This window comes from Lactuca sativa, chromosome 9 (assembly GCF_002870075.4).
Source record: "Lactuca sativa cultivar Salinas chromosome 9, Lsat_Salinas_v11, whole genome shotgun sequence".
Classification (NCBI taxonomy): domain Eukaryota; kingdom Viridiplantae; phylum Streptophyta; class Magnoliopsida; order Asterales; family Asteraceae; genus Lactuca; species Lactuca sativa.
In genome coordinates this window covers 62,578,893-62,602,549 of record NC_056631.2, presented here as the reverse complement: position 1 = coordinate 62,602,549, position 23,657 = coordinate 62,578,893, and the positions used below count along the sequence as shown (strand labels likewise).

General features: G+C 36.1%; 2 protein-coding genes and 1 long non-coding RNA gene across 6 annotated transcripts; 1 reads left to right on the top strand and 2 right to left on the bottom strand.

Annotated features, from left to right (window-relative positions):
• Nucleotides 1-7,415: 7,415 nt before the first annotated feature.
• LOC122196190 (uncharacterized) lies at nt 7,416-8,930 on the bottom strand. Of its 4 annotated transcripts, XR_006187468.2 has the most exons (3): nt 8,218-8,930; nt 7,917-7,954; nt 7,416-7,761 (listed from the first exon to the last, which is right to left on the bottom strand). It is a non-coding gene; the product is annotated as an uncharacterized LOC122196190 (long non-coding RNA). The 4 variants fall into 4 exon arrangements; XR_008226335.1 differs by having other exon boundaries at nt 7,917-8,930; XR_008226336.1 differs by having other exon boundaries at nt 7,416-7,954.
• A 1,125-nt stretch (nt 8,931-10,055) lies between these two features.
• LOC111880406 (CRIB domain-containing protein RIC4) lies at nt 10,056-11,254 on the top strand. The gene is made up of 3 exons (XM_023876866.3): nt 10,056-10,213; nt 10,398-10,559; nt 10,882-11,254. Exons 1-3 carry the CDS (start codon nt 10,087-10,089, stop codon nt 11,142-11,144), a joined length of 552 nt encoding a protein of 183 aa, XP_023732634.1. The 5' UTR covers nt 10,056-10,086; the 3' UTR covers nt 11,145-11,254.
• Nucleotides 11,255-12,563: 1,309 nt separating this feature from the next.
• Nucleotides 12,564-13,244, bottom strand: LOC111879068 (uncharacterized). Its single transcript, XM_023875573.1, has one exon. The coding sequence runs from the start codon at nt 13,242-13,244 to the stop codon at nt 12,564-12,566; it is 681 nt and encodes a 226-aa protein (XP_023731341.1).
• Nucleotides 13,245-23,657: the final 10,413 nt, after the last annotated feature.

The following is a 23,657-nucleotide window of genomic DNA, read 5'->3' as shown; positions in this document are numbered from 1 at the left end:
TTTTCACTCTTCAGAAGTCTTTATGCGGCCTCAAGTAGGCCTCTCAGGCTTGATATCATCGATTTGCTTAGTTCATCACTCATTTTGGATTCACTAACACCAAATTAGATTCTTCATTGTTTATCTATCAACTGGGTGATCATATTGCATACTTGCTACTCTATGTTGACAATATTGTTTTGACAATGTCTTCTATATATCTTTTACAACAGGTCATCACCAAATTAAGGTCCGAGTTTTCAATGACAGATTTGGGCTCCCTTAATTATTTTCTGGGTATTTTTGTCACTAGAGATCATCACAACATGTTCCTTTCTCAGCAGAAATATGCCTCAGAGATCCCTGATCAAGCTAAAATGACCAACTACAAAGCAGCCCGTACTCCTATAGACATGTAGCCAAATTTGATGGTACTGGTCCCCTTGTCTCGGATCTTATCCTCTACGGTAGTCTTCCAAGTACACTGTAATACTTGACTTTTACTAGACCCGACATCACTTATGTAGTTCAACAAGTTTGTCTTTATATGCATGATCGTCGCGAGCCTCATTTTACAGCTCTTAAACGAATACTTCGATACATTTGTGGGACTCTCGATCATGGCCTGCAACTATGTACTTCACCTTCTCGAGGTTTGATAGCCCACTCGTATGCTAATTGGGCCGATTGTCCACCCATGAGGTGTTCCACTTCGGGATACTGCGTTTTTGTTAGGCATAATCTTCTCTCTTGGTCCTCCAAGAGGCAAGGTATGATATTCAGGTCCAATTCAAAACCATAGAGTATCACGGAGTTGCGAATATAGTAGCCAAGACAAGTTGGCTTCGCAATCTCTTACTGGAACTTTTATGTCTGTCGCTTTTCACGACTTTGGTATATTGTGACAATGTCAGTGCTATTTATTTGTCTACTAATCTGGTTCCACACTAACGCATAAAACATATAGAGATCGATCTCTATTTTGTGCGAAGACCAAGTTGCATATTTTCACCAAAGAGCTACCGTCTTCTATTTTCCTTGACTTTAGATCCAGTCTGAATGTCCGTTCGAGACCTCCCGTTCAAACTGTGGGGGGATGTTAGCATACATATTTACTATAGTGTTGCCTATTATGTATTATTTGATATGTATCTCATCTTATTGTAATTAGCCCTTAAATGTATTTGGGTTAATGTCATAAAAATCCTAAAGTTTGCAGTTTTTTGTCGGTTTTACACAAAGTTGTTTTTAGGTTCATTTTTACCGCAAATTTGCATTGATTTTGTCATTTTATCTGTTTTATCAAATTTTCTGGTTGCTAGTCGGTTGCCTGTACATGTGTCGCACCAAGTAAGTGTTGACTAGACCAAGGAAGTGCCACATTGGCAATGAGTTGGTTGCTTTTGAAAAAACAGGGAAATGAAGGAAATGAGGATGCTTGGTTTCAAATCTCTGACCTCCTAAAGATCAATCTAAGCCCCTTACCACTAAGCTGAAACAATTTTCATGTCAACTATCCATATTTCTTAAATATAATGTATACGACTAATAATATTACTATTACTTTTATTCTTATTTTGTTTTTGTTTTTGTTTTTGATTATTATTATTATTATTAACATTAATGAAAAAAAACACCAGTTCCACCGACCACCTGCAACACCATCAACACCGTCGGTCTTCTCCCCCACAACCCACTCACCCGAAAATCACCAATCCACTCATAATTTAATGTCCAAAAATAAGGTCCAAAAATTTCATTTTCAATTTAAATAAAACAGTGTTCCAAAAACATTATCTATACAACCAAATGAAAGTAAGTGTATCAAACATCATATCAATCATAGTAATATCTCAAAAGCGAAATCCATATGGTGTGTGCGATGCATTCATCTCAAGCTCTTCCCCTTGGGACCAGAAGTACCTGAAACATAAACTGAAAACTATAAGCACAAAGCTTAGTGAGTTCCCCAAACTACCCTATACCATACATAATAGATCACATATTGGACCCCCACCCTACATTGGGCCCCGCCCGACATCGAGCCCCGCTTGGTATACAAATATTTATTCTTAGGCCCCGCCTGACATAGGGCCTCACCCACTATACACATACACATACACATACACACACACACACACACACACACATATATATATATATATATATATATATATATATATATATATATATATATGTATATATCACATACAATGATCATAAAGCAATAACACATGTTTCAGTTATCGGGCCTCGCCCGACATCGAGCCCCGCCCGGTATACATAGCAACACATAACACATGCAAGGGTCACGCAGACTCCTAGAACCCTAAAATAAACAATAAGGGCTGAAATTGGTGCCTTGGACCCACTAAACCCAATGAGGAAACTCACCTCGACTACTGAATCTCATTGAAAAATCCATGGTTGCCAGTCCAACAAACCCCCAAGCTAATCAATACCAAAACAACACCTAATTAACATTTGGTTTTCCAATCCATAACCATAAGTCCAACAATCCATACTTGGGGTAAAAAGACCATTTTACCCCTCACCTAATTTGGCCAAGGCTAAGGCTAAGGCCCAAACTCAAAATCTAAAAGGCCTAGAACAATTAATCAACCAAGGCCCACTTCTTGCTTAATTTTCCAAATTAGGCCCAAACCCCATCATGGGCCTTACCCTAAAGCCCAATAACTTTTCTTAGTCCAAAATACTTGTACTCAGATGGCCCAACAAGAACCCAAGCATCCAAGCCCAATAAAATGGCCAAACTTGAAGCCCAAAATGCTAAGCCCAACAGACTGAGTATGTGGGGTACTCACCTATACGCTAAGCGTACTTGCTAAATGACTTGTATGTCATATGTACAGACTTGTACGCCCAACGTACTCACCCAATAAGCCATATTCCACGTTAAGAACTTAATGCTTAAGAACAAAATCCCCAACCCTAGATCCAAGTCCTAATAAGTGTCTATAACCATAAAGTCATTAACTTAGTGACTTTGCATGCCCCATAAAGACCCAACTTCAAAATATAACACATTACTTTCATTAAATGGAAATAAATTCATGCATGGATGGATGTAAACCCTAAAGGTGCCAACTTTATGAATCTAGAACCTCAGAAACACCAAGAGTGGCAACTCATAGCTCCTGGAGTGGTATTAAACCACTAGATCACATCCTTGGGGCCAAAAAGGGACCAAAAGTAATATTTAATAGATCTAAGCCATAAATGAATAAGTTCATAGATTTATACCTCAAACAAGCTGGAAATGAAGCAACTAGTCAAGATCTACAGGCTTTTCCTTGATCCACCACCTTGCACCAAGCTTCTACTTCTTGAATATGGATTAAAGCACACCAAAATGGACACAATGAGCTCAAAACACAAGGAGAGGCTTAGGGTTTCGAATATGAGGCTTAAGGGTCAGAGGAGGCTGAGAAAGAAGGGTTTCATAAGCCATGAGGATGAATATATAGTTTCTAGTCTTGAAAATTAGGGTTTTCATTAAGCACACGTACACCCCGTGTACATGGTTGTACGCCCCACCTATGTGTCTGGAACCCCATCTAACCCTCGCATGAGTACGCTAAGTGTACCATGTGGTACGCCCCGCGTACTCGCTTTGCAGCCTGTACGCCAAGCGTACCATGTGGTACGCCACGCGTACAACGTAAGGAGCAAAATGCAAATATCAAATATAGAAGGGGCCATATTGGACATACCAATATTGCAAGTGTTACACACAACTCCATCATTGCTTGAGTCGTCGGAGACCTCTGCCACCACTCACCTATGTTAACACCATCCTCACAATTGATCTGGAAATAAAAATAATGAACATTGACGACTGTAACGCCCGTGTTTCTAGGCTAGACATTAATGATGATGTAATAGTCTAGGTCAACCTTTGTAATTTATTTTGAAATAATAAGATGTATTATTTGAGTATTATGTGCTTATTTACTTAATTGTTATGATTTATTAAGTTAAGAATAAAAATAAGAGTTGAAAACAAACGTTAGATAGACCCGATATCTAAGAATGAAGTTGTAGTGGTTGAAACAAGGATTCCATAGGTATAAAGAGTACCGAAATCGGAGTTATAACGAAGAAGTTATGACCTATTGAAGTTTCGCAACAGAACCGGCACAACGTTGTGTGACGTAAAAAGTGAATTTACGATAAAGTGCTTTTTAGCCTTAGCGACCTAAATGAAAGTCGTAGTGTTCGTTAAACCAAGAACGTTCATAAAAAGAATGTCCAAATCTAACTTCGTATGAGGAAATTATGAATTTTCTAAGATTTGGCATAATAGTATGCAGCCCGAAACTCGAATTTTGAATCGAGTGATTTTTAACCGAAACAACCTAAACGAGAATCGAAGGTCTCGTCAATAGTAGTACAACGGTACAAAGACAGATGAAAATGAACGTCAGATGAAGTTATAAATTTTTAACGGATTTCCTGTCCCGGTTTGTTAAAAATAATAATATTAAAAATAAAGTCAAAATTCGCCGATGGAGTCTAAATGAAAGTTGTAGAATATAATCTCACCTACGCTTGGATATAAAGAATATCAAAAACAGAGCTCGTATGCAAAAGATATGAATTTTTGAAGTTTATGGTACAAACTTCGAAGCTTATCCGAAGGGAACGTGCAACATTCAAGGGAACGCCTCGCATTCGCATGCAGTGACACGTATCTCGCATCTTGACACGTCCGAAGCCACGCACCAACCGGAACACGTTGCGTTTCTCCGCGGAACGCGCTGTGTTCGGGAGCCACCCCCCAATTATAAATAGAAACCTAGGGCTTACAGATTTTGTTTAGAAAATCTATTCTCTTTCACCCTCTATACCACTTTTAGCCTATCCCATAACTCCGAAGTCTTGGTATCATCCCCGACACTCGAAGCAAGTCCCGAAGCCCCAAAGATCCCGAGAAAAAGAATTATCAAGCCGAAACTTTGCCCGTGTGGAGTCCGATTTTTGGGAAAACATCCCGGTTTTATCGGAAACGATCATTTTAAGACACGAGGTGCTGCCAAATTATCGTCTTAACAATTGAGTGTATAGTCACTTTCATCTTACACATAGATATGAAGTATTTTCTATAAAATACGTGCTATGTGTAATTATATTATTTGTTTATTTGAGATGGGTGTTGAATAGATATTTTATACAAGTTTTAAATTGTATATGTATTTTTATCTACAAATATGTTGGGTAAAACATGGGTAGATGAAATAGTTAATGTGTGTTAAAATGATGAGAGGCCTCGATATTGTTATTTTTTCAGTCATCTAATGGAGTCTAGATGACGACCACGGACCTTTCTAGACAGTCCAGTGGAACGCTAGCAGACTCGCAACATGTAGGTGTTTGTGAACTTAGTGTTCAATGGTATACTCCATCCCCCACATAGTTGCCTTATTTGATATAAATTGCTGAGGAATCCCCTAAAGCAGTGTTGTCACCCCGATGAAAATCTTTAGGCTAGGTCCCTTATGAAAGGTGTTTAGGGACGTAAAGTGAGGATAACGAGAACGAGTAATCAGGGCTATTGTTGTTTGATGAAATTAATAAATTTATTATTAGTTGATGAAATTAATAAATTTATTATTATTTGTGGGTTGAAAACCCTATATGCTCATCAGGCTCCTAAGCCTGACCCACTCAGATTTTTATATTATAGGTAGTGGACCCAGAGCATAGTTTGGAGGTTGAAGAGAGATTTTTTTATTATAGGTCAGTAGTTGTAAATAACTATTGTAAGACTTATAATGTACTGTTTATGCTTTTGGTTTGTATCGGAACATGACATCCCGATGTTTTGTTATATAATGAAAATATATTTCTTTAAGAAATGTTTTGATAAATTTTTATTATATTTTGTTTTGGGAATAAATTCCTCAACATCTTTTGGAAAATTACTTTGATTTTATTTTAAAAACATAAACTAAATCGGTCTTTTCTGACCGAGAAAATTAGGGATATCACAACGACGATGGTGGTGGATAGGGTTTATGAAGAACACATCAGACGATGAAGAAGATGAACATCGAAGAAGAAGAGCCATAATGGTGGCGTTAGATCTTGTAAGGGTTGAAGACGCTGAGAAGGGATTACATTGACTGTTGGAGATGGGAAGGGAAGACGATGAACAATGAAGATGGTGTCGCATATGGCTTCGAAGATGGTGATGGAGTCGGAGATGGTGATGAACATGGAATCAAAGATAGTGACGGAGGTGGCGACAGGAGGATGGGTGGTGGTTCGAATGTGTTAAAGAAGGTAATTGGTTTTTAGGGTTGTGGTTGTATATTAAAGAGGGAAGATGGTAATGACTATTAAACGTTATATAATAAAGTTCAACAAGTTATTCACCAAAAATTTTCTAGCTTACCGATAAGAGGCTTTGTTGTTATGCTGGAGCTGGAGGTCATAAATTCGAAACTTGCTAGCCTCATTTCCTTCTTTAAAGCCTTTTGTTTTTTTAATTAAAGTAAAACCTAGTGACGTGGCATGCCACGTCAGCGGTTACCGCCGAGTAAGCATCTAGGATGGAGTTATGACTGGAAAACTTGATAAAAGGGCCAAAATGACAAAATCAATGTAAATTTGCGGTATAAACGAACCTAAAAAACAACTTTTAGCAAAATCGACAAAAAAGATGCAAACTTGAGGACTTTTATGACATTAACCCAATGTATTTTGTACATATATTTGAATGAAAAGGCAATACGCCAGTTTATGGGAAAATACCAATCAACAAATTGGTGTTTATCTTTGATAATTAGAAGAATTTGAATTCTATAAAACCCTAGATGTTGGTCTCATACGAGTGTATTGATTTGAGGTTGTTCTTTGAATGATTATCCTCATCATTTGAATTTCATGTACCAAGACATAAGGTTGAACTATCAAATTCGGAAAATGATCACTCAATCTTCAAACATAATTAGTCTCTTCATCAATTTCAGAAACCTCCTTCCCCAAACCATAACAGTTCTTACCTTTTGATGCCTTAACCACTAAAACATCTTTCAACCTGACATTAATATTTTTCTTGACGATCTTAAACATCTCATGCAACTTACACTACAAGAAAATTGATCTTTAGAGACAACAAATGTTGTCTCTAAAAGTATTAATGTTGTCGCTAAAAACCAACAGCGAGGATCGTTGTCGCTAATGGTTTCCTTGCAATAGCTTCGTTGCTAAAAGTATCTTCTGCGACAACATCAGCGTCGTCGCTGATAGTAATTACTATTAGCGACAAACATTTGTCTCTAAAAGAAAATAATACTTTTTTTATTTAATTAGTTTTAGAGATTAAAAGTTGTCTCTACAAGATTAATAATTTAAAAAATATATATATTTACTTTCATAGACAATTAGTTTTTTCTATAATACATAAACTGTAATGAAATTCTATTAATTTATAAAAAATTCATTAATATTGATAAACATCAAATTAAGAGAGAATCCATAGTTCCAAACTACATAACACACTAAATCAACATCTTCATCCAATTTAACAATAAATCCGATAATACAATAAGAACATCATGAAGTTTAATAGACAAACTAACTATACTTTATTCATGTCTTCATTATCATAAACCCCATAACATCATCGACATATTGTTGTTCTTTTTTGATGTTTTCATTCGAATTGAGACACTAGCATGATATTTTTTTCCCTGTTTTGTGTATCGGGTCGTCTATCTAAAGCTTCATTTTGTGGCCCGTATAACCTCTTCATAGCTGCAAAAAGCAAAAAAACTATCATGCTTTAACATGTAGATAGGATGGCTTTAGTCAACTAGAATGTCTTAGAGCTGATTTGTAAATAACCAATGGAACAGTCAAAGAGTATGATAAAAGTAGGTGAAATTGTTTTAATCAAGGTATCTCCTTACACACTTGAAGATGGTAAAACGCATGCCTGATTGATTGCCTGTAATGGTGATATTTCACAAAGTTAATGGTTAATATAACAAACTACCAACTTAAAGATCTAGGTTCTAAATAAGGCATAAGTACATGAATTGAGATTGAAGCCCTGTCCTACATAAGATAAGAAACACACTTAAGATGTGGTTTATATACAACTTTCACATAATAAATATAATCAACATGATATTAATTAAATTATGACTTGTTTATAATCTTAAAGAGTATAACAACTTTCAAAAGGGAATAACATATACAATTTTCTACCTTTTTTAGTCTATCACAGCAAGCATTATTATACACAACTCAGATGCAAATTGTTCTCCAACCCTCTCAAATGATGCCCAAATAGCATGTCCCTCCAAAAATTGAAATAATATGGGTTCAATTTCATAAATATAGACCAAATATTCAATGAAACATATATCAAAATCAACTTTGCTAGCCAGGAAACAATATTTGCTAAGTAATCCATTTAATTGAAGACATCGGAGGTGGTGGCTGGTGGGGCACCGAATGTGAGAGACGTCCATAAATATGCCCCCTATTTAGAAAAAAAGGGGGTAGCGACTGTGAGTGTCGCCGACGAGAAACAGAGAGACACCGACAAGCAATAGAATGAAAGCAGGGAGGAGATCGGCGAGAAAGAAAGGGACAACCTTACGATCGTGAGGAGTGAAGTAGACGGCTGAAGAACGAGGGGATGAAAAAAGTAATCTAGGGTTTGTCGATAATTTATGTTGCTGAGGAAAAAAATTGATTTACTAAAATCTTGAAAAAAAAAACGCGGTCAATGAAAAATATTTCCCGCTTATCCGACACAGATAAATTTTCATCGCAAAAAAATAAATTTAAAAATTTTATTTTTATTTTGTTTTTCAGTGACAACAAATGGTCGCTGAATGTTCAAGGAAAAAAGAGCGGTTCCCAAAAACTTTCGCGCTTATCTATTTGCGAGGGCTTATCGTCGCAGAAAAAAAAAACAATTTTCAAAAATTTCAAAATAGTTATTAGCGATGACTTTTCGTCCCTAAAGGTATACTTTTTGAGACGACTTATGTGGTCTCTAAAAGCTTCGTCTCTAAAAGACTGTTTTGTGGTAGTGTTAGCTACTCAATTTACGAAGAACTTAATGAAAACTATACGTAAGAGAATTACTTTTAAAGTCAGTAGCCAATTCTTGGTTAATAGGGAAGCGGGACCACATTAAAACCATACTCACGTCTACTCCAAAGCAATTGTAGTTAAATCGATCTGTATTAAATATATAATTTAAATTATTATTGATAATGTAACTGCGTGGACCATCTTTTATTCTTTTCTACTCGGAAACACTTTCAAATCCACTATCATTCACCATGTGTTGCTGGTGAAACACTCTTTGGTTGAGGTTGTGGCGTCCAATTTAAGTGTTTCATTTTTCATTTTTGGTTATTATCTTTTAATAGAAATGGAAGTGCCTCAAAAGGAAAGATTCATTAAATCATAGCTTTTATTCAAAGTTTTTATATATATATATATATATATATATATATATATATATATATATATATATATATATATATATATATATATATATATATATATATATATATATATATATATATATATATATATATATATATAGTTTACATACTTGATAAATGTCAATAAGAATATAAAAGTCATCGAATTAAGAAGATGTTAATCTCATTCTAAAATACACATGATATTTTGCTTAAAACATAATATGGTACAATCTAATTGATTATTAATTAAATATGATCTCGCTACAAAATACAAATGTTCATTTTACCATCAAAAGTCTAAAGAGGTGTGGGAGTTTGTTGGGGGGTTGTAAAGTAGTTACATTTAACTTAAAAAATCAACATTAACTTTTGGTTGCATGCACTACTTCAGTTGGCAAGACCCTTTAATCTCTCTACCAAACTCAGTCCTTTAATTTCAAAGTTGGACTCAAAAGGGATATTGACTTTGCATATGATAACACTAATAATAACTAAATCTAACATCTCGTATCTTATTTGATACAATATCTAGAGATTAACCATTGTATCTTAAATACCAAGCATGCACATTGCTTTCACTATATAAGCCGCCCCACACTTCTTTATCAACTTCTCATTCCTCTTTAAGATGAAAAATCGGATGGAACGACTTGTGGTTCTTCCTTTCACCGCCGGGTGTGTCTCTTCCTCCAGTGTATCTGTTAGCGTACAACATGGAAGACGACCAAAGGAAGACATCAACTCAGCTCACATGGGTATGCACATACATATTCTCTATTAATCAAAAACATAATCTTTCGTATTAAATCTTTAAATTTTTCACATAACCAATTAAAAATTATTCATTTCTTTAAACATCATCTTGAAAATTTTACCAAAACCCAGGTGAAAATACTGTTTTTCTTTTAATGGGATTGATTGAATTTTGGTGTATGTTAGTGTGTAGGTCAAGGGAAGTGCCCAAAAATTCAAAAGACACATCAAGTGACCACATGATGAAGGGCTCATCTAGTTCTAGGTTCTCAACACCATCGATACCAAATATATACATTGGGTTTCACAGGCTTACCAGAACCATCAAAAATCTGTCTCAGTCCCTTGGTAAGTCATGACTTGTTAAAATGCTTAAAACCTTGAATGCCTAAAATATTGTTAATTACTCTCCACGATTTATCCCAACATGATGGGCTCTTGAGGCTGGTTTGACTTGGGCCTTCCGTAATTGCGACTGTTCCTTTTCAAATCTTGCCTAATTCATATAAAAAGAGTACCCTTTTTTTTGTGTGAATCGTTACACTAGTTAAGTTTGAAATATTACCCATCATAATAAAGAAAACGTACAGTTGCATTGTGAGGAATCGGAAATGAAGATAATAGTATAAAATGTACATGTTATTGTATTTACTCAAGTAAATTATGATAGTGTTCAAGGAGGAGATGGAGGAACAGGAAATGGAGATGGAGATTGGCCTTCCAACGGATGTAAAACATGTGACACACATAGGGTTTGATGGGTCGATGAACCCCGGTGCCAATGGTTGCAACCACTTGGACATCTCAGATTTTCTTTCGCTATGCCCTAACTCCATGGCTCAGTACGAGCAACGTGCTATGTTTGTACCAGTAGATGCAACTCATGATTCCCAAAATACATCATGTAAGTTACCCGACATTAGAGAAGAATGAAATGGATGTAGAAGGAATGAAGGGTGTTGTGCTATTTGTGAAGATTGTGTGAATGATATATAATTGTCGTGTGGATAAAGTTTTTTATGTGATAATGTGTTGTTAGAGAACTTATTGGTATAATGAGAGGTTTGACATATCGTCTTTATCAAAGTTTTACCCTCGCTCTCTCAACTCAAATTCACACATATAGCTCCTTTTTTGTATAATACTTATCGACCCTACTTTCTTTTATGAAAATGCTAGAAATTAGTAACCGATTCGGAGCCATATTTACTTTGTCATATAGGAATATTACATGCAAATTCAAAAAAAAAATATTTTCGTAATGTAAAAAGGTTTGCTACCATAGTCCATATCCGAAATTATAGGTGACAGTTTCGATATATTAACTTACAAATGGGTAATTTGGGTAGCAGTTTATATCAAAAGGTAAAACATGTATATTCTGAGAACATAGCTGGAAGAGAAGAAAAAAAAGTGGAATTAGTAAGTGTTGTGGAAGTCGTCCAAAATGTATTAAATGGTTACAATCTCCTAAATCACTTTATTTGCAAAAGTTCATTCATGATCTTAATAGCAAGGGAGAATTTTGGATGTGGAGCATATTGCTTACTTATCAAAGTGTTGATAGATAAATGGTAGAAAAACAAACTAGGCGGAAAGAAGCCTAACTTAAAATGGTCATGAATTTTGAACTTTCAGGAGTTTGGAGGCCCATTTATGTGGACGAAACGCTATCAACGGGACGATGGAAAACCCGGGAGCGGAACACAAGCACTACAACTAGGGGGCGGAATCAAAACTTCATAATTGAAATATATAAAGAAGTTTTGTTTATTTCAAAATTATGACATATCAAAAGTGTAAACAAGAAAACTAATAGATCGTTATATCTTTATCAAAGTGGAACGCAACGATCTTTTGCTTTTTTAAAGTCTTCTATAACCGTCTCTAAACTAATCTTTTCAGCAAGTTCCCGCTCGAAGTGCAAAACCAATGAGTCATTCAAAAACTCGTCTTCCATTTTGTTACGTAACCTTGTTTTAATGAGGTTCATTGCTGAAAATGATCTCTCCGTTGTAGCCGTAGAAACTGGAAGAGTAAGTATAAGACTAGCTACTCGATAAATAAGATGAAAGTTCACTACTCTTCTAGTCTTTATCAACCATTGGCACAATTCTGACATAGATGTCAGTAGTTTATAAGCCGCATGCTGAACAACATCAATCTCATAATGTTGAAGTTGCATTTTCAAAACTACTTTCTCTTGTTCATTGAAATCTTCAGGATAAAACTTCTCTACTAACTTAATTACATCACCACATCGAAAAGGCTCATCAATACTTTTAGGATCTAATGTTGTTGAAAGTCGGAGCAACTTTGTTGATCTATCACTGAATCGGTGATTTAGTTCCATTAACTGACAATTAATTGCTTCGTAAAATATATCACTCGGTAATGATGTTCTAGTGTATGATCACTAAGCTCATTACACACTCCGGGCCCTCTAGTAAAGTATGGATAAGTCATATCAGGGATATCAATGTTGCATTCTTGACAAAACGACATAACAAGAGACAATAAACAATCCCATCTTTCATCTTTCATTTTTTGCAATAACAATTTGGTGGACGCAACTAGCCTCAATGCATTACAAATATCTTGAGATTGTCTTTGTAAAGCTTGACAAAGTAAATCAATGATCTCCATTATTTCTTGCTCGAGATGAAGAACAAAAATGAACTCAAATGTAGTAATAGACTCATATGCTAAATCTGCGTCGCCTTTGATTGGACCAGTGCCATCCTTAATAATTGTAAGTAAAACCTCAAAAGTTGGACTAAACATTTTGATTAAGCTCGAAACTGATTTGAGGTGAGAACTCCATCGAGTATCACCAACTCGTTGTAATGTACCAATTTGATTAAGACCTCTACCTGTCTCTAATTCATCAACAGAAATCTTATATGCAATTTCCTCAGCTTGTGCGTCTCTAAGTTGGTCGGTCCGTTTGGAGGAAGCACCAACAACATTGATAACAAAAGACAATCGAGTAAAAAAGTTTTGTAATGCAACAACTCCTTGTGAAGCAGCCATTAATTCTAATTGTAATCGATGGGCAAAACAATGAACATAATACGCATATGGACAGTCATTTGAAATCAATGCTTGCAAACCCTTGAAATGACCTCACATATTGCTTGCACCATCATACCCTTCACCAGAGATTGACTTAAGATCAAGATTATTACGTGATAATACATAATAAAATGCATTTTTAAGAGTTTGTGATGTAGTGTCGGGTACATGAACAAGCCCAAAGAAACGCTCCATAATAAAGCCATCTTTATTTTAAAAATCTCAAAACAATTGACATTTGTTCTTTATTAGACTGGTCATGTGCTTCATCAACAACTAAACAAAATTCTCCACCATTAATCTCCTCACAAATCATCCTCCTCACCCTAGTTGATATAAAGTTTAGAATCTCTTTTTGAATTGACGGTGATGTATATAATGCATGTTTAGGAGCGATATAGAACAATTCTTTCATCTCTGTGTTAAAATAGCCAATTCCCTTCAGGATTTCATGAAAATTTTCTTTGTTTATGGAATCTGATCCTTCATCGTGACCTCTATATGCAATTCCTTGAAAGGCACACAAACGGACTGTATAAATAGTAGCCTTCAATCCCAATCTATTATTTTTACGCTATTCTTCTGTAAATGTCTCAAAGACATTTTGTATATCATGCGCCTCATTTAACAAATCGTCACATGATTTTTGTGCAACATTGTGAAAAGATGTGCACTCAGTCCCTATGTGATGCAAAAAGGCACAACTTTTTCCACCAACTTTCTTCCAGTTCTGAAATCCATCTATAGTAAATGCTCGTTGGTCGTAGTGTCCCATTCCAGAAGGCTTATTGAATAGAAAACATGGAAAAAAACGCAGCATCTAAGCTCTCTGAATATTCAATCCAAGGATATAACTTAAACCAAGAATCTTGAAAACTACGTTTATGAGTTTCTGGACAAGATTTTGGATATACAGAAAGTATTTTGTCAAGATGTTAGTTAGTTGTTAGTCAAGTATGTGTTAGTTACAGATTCTGTTAGAGAGTTAATATGTTGACTTTATTGTTGACTATCTTTCTGTGTATAAATATTGGTCAGGGTCTGTAATCATTAGTTCATAATAATGAAAACACATTTTGACATTTGTCTCTCTTTTACTTCCTCAATCGTTTCATGGTATCAGAGCTCAGATCTCTATTTCTCCTTTCTTTCTTCCCTAAATTGATTGAAAGCTCAATCGATTTCTTTCTTCGGTTAGGTCAAACAAAATCCCCAAATTCTAGGTTTGAATCGTTGTGATTTTTTTTGAAATGGCGACAAATATCACACAATTTCCTGTCTCAAACATAACGAATTTCGTTTCTACTCAATTGGATGGAGAGAATTATCTAGTGTGGTGACATCAATTCAAAACTATACTTCAAACCATGGATCTAGAGAAATACATCGATTTAGATACTTCTCCACCTGCATCTACTTCACCATATTTCATCACATGGAAAAAGATGGATGGATACGTTCAAGCATGTATTAACACCACTCTTCATGTCTCTGTTGCTCCCATGGTGATTGGAATTAAAACCGCAACAGAAATTTGGAAATTACTTGAAACTTCATACTTACAACAAGCTTTGGCAAAGAAATCTCAATTGAGAAGTGAGTTACAGAGTATATCTCAAGGTGAACTTTCTATCAGCTCATATTGTGATAAAATAAAAATTCTTCATGAGCAACTCAAATTAGTAGGCGATTTAGTATCTGAATCAGATCTTGTTCTTCATTGTCTCCATGGTCTTAATGTTGCATTTGATAATTTTGTTATGATGATTGAAAACAATGATACACCACCTTGTTTTGCCACATTACGATCAAAACTACTCATACATGAACAAAGAATAGCTAGACAATCCAAAAGAACTTCTAATTCTCCTAATGCCATGAATGCACTAGTTTCAAGTCAACTTCAGTGACCTAGTGCTATGAATGTCACGGTTTCAAATCAACCTCCTCATGTTGAAAAATCAACTGTGATATATCAAATTTGTCATAAAATTGGACATGATGCAAGTGTATGCTTTCTTATAGTGGGTTTCCACAAAATCGAGGAGGAAGAAGAGGTGAAAGAAATAATTTTCGTGGAAGAGGAAGGTCTAACAAAGGAAATTATGGAAACTTTAATGGAGGAAGTAGAGGTGGTTTTAATGGTAATTTTTTTGGAAATATGGTTGGATTCACCAATTATGGAGATTCTCCACTGAATCACGGTAGTGCTGAAAGGTGGAATTGGGGAGAGAATGCTAATGTTGGTATATCATCATCACAACAACATCCACCTTATGATCCAAATCAACCTAGTTTTAATCCACATCCATATAATCAGCACACAAACAACTCTGTTCAGCATGGTAATGTTACTAGCTACTCAGCATTTGGACCTGAGCATTTTTCAACATGGGCTTCAACAAATCAATATTGGCCTAGTTATGTTCAACAATCGGGAAATTTTGAAAATAAAATTCTTGCTGTAAATATGGGTTTATCAACTGATTGTTCCTTTTCAGATACTTGTCAAATGGTTGAGTCATGGATACCAGATTCAGGAGCGACTACTCATATGACTCCCAATGCCAATCTTGTTCATGGAGATGTTCCTTACAAGGGTTCTGGAAAAGTAATCCTTGGAAATGGTAAATCTCTAACTATTTCTCATGTTGGTCATGCTTTTTTAAACTTACCTAAATGCACATTAAAACTATCTCGAGTTTTTCTTGTGCCATTGTTGACCAAAAATCTTCCGTCAATTGCTGATCTTGTAAACGACAATCCTTGTCTTGTTGAATTCTCATATATTGGTTTTTCTATCAAGAATTAGGCAGGTCGGATACTCCACCACATTCCGCATAGCAACAGTAATCTTTACTCCTTTGTTGCTGACAGTGCTTTGGATGGTTCTTCAGATAGACTCTGGCACTTTAGACTTGGACATCCATCTTCATATGTTTTTTCAAAACTTTCTTTTTTAAATAAGTCCAGTGATAATAAACCATGTAATGATTGTAGTATTGCCAAGCAAACTCGGTTGTCTTTTTCTTCAAGATTATCATATAGCAAAGTACCTTTAGAGGTTATACATTCAGATATTTGGGGTCCAACAGTCATTGTACGGTTTGAAACAAGCTCCAAGAGCGTGGTTTGCAAAGTTATCCACAGTCTTGATTTCTCTTGGTTTTGTTCAATGTCTATATGATATATCTATTTTTGTGAGTCATACTTCCACTCATCTTACATATGTGCTTATATATGTTGATGACATAATTGTCACTGGAAGCTCATCTGATCATGTTAGTACATTGATACAACTACTGAATTCTCAGTTTGCCTTAAAAGACATGGTTCAACTCAGTTATTTTCTTGGAATTCAAGCGACTTTTAGTGAAGATGGTCTTATTCTTTCACAACAACGTTATATTCTTGACTTGTTACAAAGAACTGGCATGAGTCACTATAAACCTCTTGATTCTCCTGTTTGTTCTGGACAACAAGTGTCTCGATTTTATGGAACACCTTTGGATGATGTCTTTACTTATAGAAGTACTGTTGGTGCTTTACAATATGTTGTGATCACTCGTCCAGAAATTGCATATGCTGTGAGCAAGGTATCTCAGTTTCTTCAACAACCCATAGATAAACATTGGATTGCGGTCAAACGAATATCAAGATATCTTCAAGGCACTATTAATCATGGTCTTGTGATACGAAAAACATTATCCATGTCATTACATGCTTACTCTGATGCAAATTGGGCTGGGTGCTCAGATGATAGGAGGTCCACGAGTGGTTTTTGTGTTTTTCTTGGTTCCAATCTTATTAGTTGGAGCTCAAAGAAACAACATACAATGGCTAGATCCAGTATAGAGGTCGAGTATCGAGCTCTTGCTCATACAGCTGCAGAAATCCGATGGCTTATGTCTTTAATTCAAGAATTAAAATTGTATGTTTCTTCTCTGCCTATACTTTGGTGTGATAATCTTGGAGCCACATATCTTGCTGCTAATCCCGTTTTTCATCAAAGATCAAAACATATCGAGATAGATATCCATTTTGTTCGGGATATGGTGTTGTCTCAGAGTTTACGAATATGTTATGTTCCTACTGTTTCACAAATTGCAAACATTCTAACAAAGGGACTATCTGCTTCAAGATTCAAACATCTTCGATCCAAGCTTCACATCCTACCTGTTGTTTCGCTTGAGGGGGGATGTCAAGATGTTAGTTAGCTGTTAGTCAAGTATGTGTTAGTTACAGATTCTGTTAGAGAGTTAATCTGTTGAATTTATTGTTGACTATCTTTTTATGTATATATATAGGCCATGGTCTGTAACCATTAGTTCATAATAATGAAAACACATTTTGACATTTCTCTCTCTTTTACTTCCTCGATCGTTTCATATTTGTTGAAAGGGACCATGATTAATATATGCTCGTATAATAGTATCTTGTTGATTTACTGGATAATCATAAATTTGTTTACGCAAACCAGGATCTCGTTCTAGTGTACTAAGATCAATTTCATTATTTTCAGCATCATTTTTAAGCGATTCTCAGTAATTGGAACATTGGGCGTAGGGGAATCTTCATCCAAAACAATCTCCGGTGGGTTTTCGGAATCTTGAGTAGAACTTGAGTGTTTTCTTTTGAAAAATCCATCAATAGTAGATTGTTTTTTCATATTCATATAAACTACACAATCAAATTTACTAACAATTAATAAATAGCAATATAAAATAGCAAGTAAACAAATAAAGTTTTTTATTTTCAAAAAATAATATAAAATGCATATAAATTTAATTAGTTTCATATGAATATATGATCATAGCATAACAAGAAATATAAATACACAAATATATGTCATCGTTAACAACAAATATAGATAAATAAATATATCAATGTATGATACATATTATATATGTATATCTTCCTTTAATAAATACAGATAATTACATATACAAATATAACATATATGATAAATATTATGTATGTATATCTTCTTCCAATGCAGCAAATAAAGTAATCAATATAAATGAATAGAAATATTATTGTAAGACGTTAGTGTGTATATGTTGTAATCACAGTAGCACTCATATTTTATTCAATTTATTCATACTTTATTTAATTTCCACTTTTTGACCAAGTAAAAGCAATAAATAAATATATAGAGAAACGCAAAGACAGATAAACATAAAACTATTTAAGCAAATGGGGAGCAACGAAGTCACGAAGAAGAAGAAAAACCTTATGGAAGCAGCAGTCGGCTGAACACTCAAGCGAACGGCGGTCGACAGAGGTTAAATTTCAACAGTCTTGGATCCGAAGACTAGCAAGGAGGTGAGAGAGCGTACGGTACAAATGTGGCGGCGACCGGAAAAGAGTACAAGACAGCAACGATCTTAAGTCTTAACAGGCGGCATTCTCCGGTGAGTTTTGAGAAGTAGCTTTTCGATGGCCGGAATAAATTTTGGATTCTTTGTTCACTTTGTCAGTTTAATTTCTTAAGCTTAAACCTAGGTTAAATTGTTGTAAATTTGATTAGTTTTTGGGGTTTTTATAGATTTTAATAGATATTAAGTTTCCTTATTTTATAAATTCCTAAAAAACAAGGATTCTTTTGATTTTCTTATTATCTTCTGAAAATTTAGTTAACATTTTCCTAATGAACTGGAAACCATGGGGAAAGAGGCAATTCTAGTTATTTTTTTCAACTTGATTGTGTATATACATAAATTAGGACAACCAAAAGGGGGGGGGGGGGCATGGCCTCCCCTGGCCCCTATGAGGGTCCACCACTGGGAAAACCACCAGAGTTATTACGTCTCGGAGTAATCGTCTCCCAACCCTTAGACATCTAATCACTAACACTAAGATGTTTAAAGGTATCCAAAGCATGAATTCTATGAGAAGTAGACGTAACACTATAAGGAAAAAGATAATTAGCGGCGACAAAACTCACTGATGTAGAACACTTGTTTGGCATATGAAGCATATATGAGTTGATCATCTTTGTATGCTTCGCGTTGTGTGTCAATACTGGTGAAATTATCACTAGAAATAACTCTTGTTCGAGTATGAAACCACTTGCAATGAAATAGTACACTTGAATAATCATGTGTATACCTCAACTCTATAATCTCTTCTAACTGGCAATAATATTTCTCGCATTTCTCACCCACCGCTAAAACCCCAGAGTTTTGTGTTGTGCATTGTGCGTCACGACTAAGTACCATAAACCTAACATTGTTGACTATGCATGCGGTGTAAGAATAAGCATTCATTTGCGGACCCATTGCAAGAGCCGACAACTCTTTGGGGAATTCTGGAGAGTTTCCTATGCTCATTTGATGAACCTAGCAATTATAAAGTAATATGTATTATGTATTCATTAGAACAATGAACCAAATTTGTTTATTAATTTATATTACCTTTTCACGAAACCAATTACGAAATTCTCTTTTTTCATCACTTTGGAGATGTTCAGATTTGAATTTCCTATGTTGATGACGAAAAGATATAGATTTAAAAAGATAAAAAAAAAAATTAAGGATGAAAGTTAGAGATAATATTAGTTACTTGATATACTGTGTGACTTCTTCACAACTATTCAGTACAAACCATTCCATGTTACTCATTTTCGTTAAATTAAGAGTTTTGATTTGAGTTGTGCTGGTCGGTCGACATTTAGACTCAAACATCCAAAACTTTGTCTTTTTCAATGAAAGCATCTTCATTTCTTTTCGGACGATTGAATTGATTCTTTACATCTCGAAGATACATCGAACAAAATGATAAAGCTTCTTTCGCAACATAACCCTCAGCTATAGAACCTTCCGGCCTTGCCATGTTTCTGACATAGTTTTTTATGGCACTAAATGGTACCATTTTATGGAGTTTACGGCCTTGGAACCTTTTGGTCCGTAAACTCCCTCACACATGAGGTTCTAAATGTTTTAGCTAGTCCATAACTCATCTAGGTACATGCCCAAATTGTCTCATGGCCTAAGGAAGTGTCTAGGGTGTCCTTTGACCCCTTTATGGGAGTTTACGGCCCAAGAACCACTCTTGGCCGTAAACTCTTCAATACTTGTGCTTTTCTTATGTTTCTTAGGTCCTAAACACATTAAGGTGTTTGCCTAAAATAGAGTCCAATCCTTAGGAAGTGTTTGAAAGGATTTTGGCACTTAAACTTGGAGTTTACGGCCTAAGGAGCTTCTTGGCCGTAAACTCCCTTCTAGAAATGATTTCTAATGGCTTTGTTAGTAATAAGCATGAGTTTAAGGCTTCTAGGTTTTTGTTTTAAGGCTAAGGGAGCATTAGGCGCTCATTTGTGCCTACACTTGGAGTTTACGGCCCAAGAGATGTTCCCTGGCCGTAAACTCCTAAAACTACATGTTCTTGAATGATTTCTAGCCCCTAATGTTCATACATAAGGTCCTTAACTAGTTGCCTAACAAGGAAATGGGACTAGATGGCCTTTAGGCTTGATTTTGGAGTTTACTCCCCAAGAACGTTCTTGGGCGGTAAACTCCCGGATCTTGCATTTTAGACATGTAAACAATGTTATTTAGCATATAACAAGTATTAAAACACATCTAGGAAAGTAGACTCACAATCTGGGATGAAAACCCGAAGATCCGTGAGAGAGAAATTGGCTTTTCTCTAATTGAAATTCAACTAATGAACCAATTTGGTTCAGAATTCTATTTACAGTCCTGAGATTTTTGGCAGAAAATATTTCTATTCTCGGAATGGATTCTAATGACCTAGAGTAATGGAATTACAGTGTTGCACAAAATCCTAGTGCATCCACTCTCCTAATAACTCCTTAGGTGTAAAACCCTGAAAACTGCCAACTTATTCCATAGTCTGAATTTTCACTTTAACTACTCTACTTCTATTGGATTGAAATGGTTTGATTAGAATGGAAATTTCGGGTTGTCACATCATCCCCCTGTTAAAGGGAATTTCGTCCCAAAATTAAAATTTAGGCAAGGAAGTATGCACGAATGATCGAGACGTGAGGAGGCAACTTCCTAATCGATTGGTTCTAGCGCACTTAAGTGAAATCGGGCTCTCGGTTGGTATTCCAACGAACCTTCACTAGCTGGCGACGGCGTTGCTTCGTCTGCTTGACCTCTCGGTCGAGGGTCATTACGGTTCTAATACGAAGGCGAGGATCTCGACGAGTGGATTTGCAAGAGTCCTAACGGAAAGGTATGGTTTCACGATCGAGATGCGAAGAGTAGAAAGTACGTTACTGAGTTCGTGGAGTAGGTCTAGTTTGTGCGAGGCACAGGACCGATTCTGATAAGAATCTCGGAGGTCCTGTCTAACTTGGATTTAGCTTTCCACGCTTTACGAAGCGTATTAAGCCATTCCCAGAGTGAGTTATCTTAAAGAACTTGGTCACTCACTTGGAATCTCAAAGGTTCCTTTCCCTGCGTAACTTCCCAGTCAAAGGCCATCCCTTGCTGGGTCAAAGTCGTACGAGTTTCTGTAGCTTGCGAGGAGTTCTGAATGAACTAAGGCGGTAGGTCGGTAAGACCTAGAATTTGGCGAAAGACTGTCGGCGTCTCTGGTGTCGATAAATGCTCAATGGTTTTTGACAATTTGAAAGAGTACTCAAAATTTCCCATATTACTAACAGTGTCCTAGAAATTTGACTCTTCAATTTCAAAACTCGTGCCTAGAGAACTTTGCTATAAGTTCCTCTAGGTAAGAATTGTTTTCATGGGTTTTCTTCTTACTACGAGTGTAGATAAGTAAGTCATTACATGGAGAAATGACAAATCGATCCAAGTAAGAAAGACGTAACCCTATTCATTTAGCTCATGAAAACCATGGGTGTCTTGGTCCTATCCGAAGGGTACCACTACGGACTTGAAGTGTCTGTATCGAGTTCAGGAGATAGTCTTCCGGACATCTTTCCCTAACACTCGAACTGGTGATATTCGGAATTCAGATCCATTCCTGGAAGCAGTTTCTTCCCTTGCGTTTGCTCAACCATTTTGTCTATGCGAGGCAGAGATAACGATTTCTATGAAAATCTTGACGGAGTCCTCGATAACCGAGGCACATACGATGCAATCCGTCGATCTCTGGAAGAATATGACCGGGGTTCTCTAAGGTGAGAAACCTAGTCTTCTAATTCTATTTCTGTGTAGTTTGCTAAGTTGTCCGGACTGTTCTTGTATCTCCGTGGGTGTTTAAACTATAGGGCGATCTGTCTTCGGGAGTCGTACTGAGTTCTAAGTTTGTTCACATGACGATATGATTACTCGTATACTTATGCAGATCTCCGTCCTGAAGTCCATTTTAGAATTCATATAGGGTTTCACAATCACAACTTCGGGTATACAAGTCGTATATAATTAAGATTGAAAAGGTAGTCGAATAACTGATTCTTCTTTAAGCTCACATCCCATCGGGGAAAAAGAAGTTAAAGCGGAATCATCAATTCTAAACCTGTAGAAGCTTGATTATATATAACTCTTACGTATACCTTCCTTAGTGATAAATCATCCGTATGAATTCCTGGATTGAACTTGACGTACCGCACGAGTGGTACTTCGGGGATTTCTTCAGGGAGAAAATAACTAAGAGGTACTCCTGGAATGAGTACTTCGGCGATTTCTTCGGAAAGAAAATAACTAAGAGGTACTCCTGGAATGAGTACTTCGGCGATTTCTTATATGACGGCTCCGCTGGAAAAGTGATCTAGAAGAAAGGGATGTACGTATGAAGCTGTTTTCGTGAGGATCAAATTTAATCGAGTCGTATGATAATGTCGGAATCATACTGAAATTTAAAGACATTAGATTTGAACATAAGACATTTACAGACAAGAGACAACCGTGCAACCATGAACAGAGTTATAGTACTTTAGATTTACCACAAGACTATTGCTGCGAATAAGATACACTACAAAAGACAAGTATACGCAGCACGAGAATTCCTATACAGACAGGATCTCGTAAAAGGTAAGATTCTAGTGCACCAGTTCTAGATAGTTTATAAGTCTGTTACAACGAACGCCTTAAGTACATTAACGTGGTTCCGGAGCAGGCTCTCCTGCAGCTATGACCCTGAGTATCTTCCCGTCTGCGCCAGAGTTCTGCGTTATCGGGCAATCTTTCTTGAAGTGCCCTACCTCACCGCATCGGTGGCATGATTGGCTAGTACCAGCTTTGGTGACGAGATTTCGGTATTTAGCCAAGGTTATGTGGACACGAGTGCCTTCCTCGTTACTCCACTTTGAAAATTTCTTCTTAAATCTTTCGGTGCTATAACTAATCTTGTGTGCAGGGTTCGTCCCGATGAAAGGGACTTGAGTGATGGGTCGCGCCGGTGCTCCACAGTTACGAGCATGGTGCCCTATGT

Excerpts from the sequence above, each read along its gene's own strand:
- LOC111880406 (XM_023876866.3), top strand. The coding sequence starts at position 10,087 with ATGAAAAATCGGATGGAACGACTTGTGGTTCTTCCTTTCACCGCCGGG. Across the intron at positions 10,214-10,397 it reads CATCAACTCAGCTCACATGG|TGTGTAGGTCAAGGGAAGTG; the intron begins GTATGCACATAC and ends GGTGTATGTTAG. Across the intron at positions 10,560-10,881 it reads AAATCTGTCTCAGTCCCTTG|TGTTCAAGGAGGAGATGGAG; the intron begins GTAAGTCATGAC and ends AAATTATGATAG.
- LOC111879068 (XM_023875573.1), bottom strand. The coding sequence starts at position 13,244 with ATGGCTGCTTCACAAGGAGTTGTTGCATTACAAAACTTTTTTACTCGA.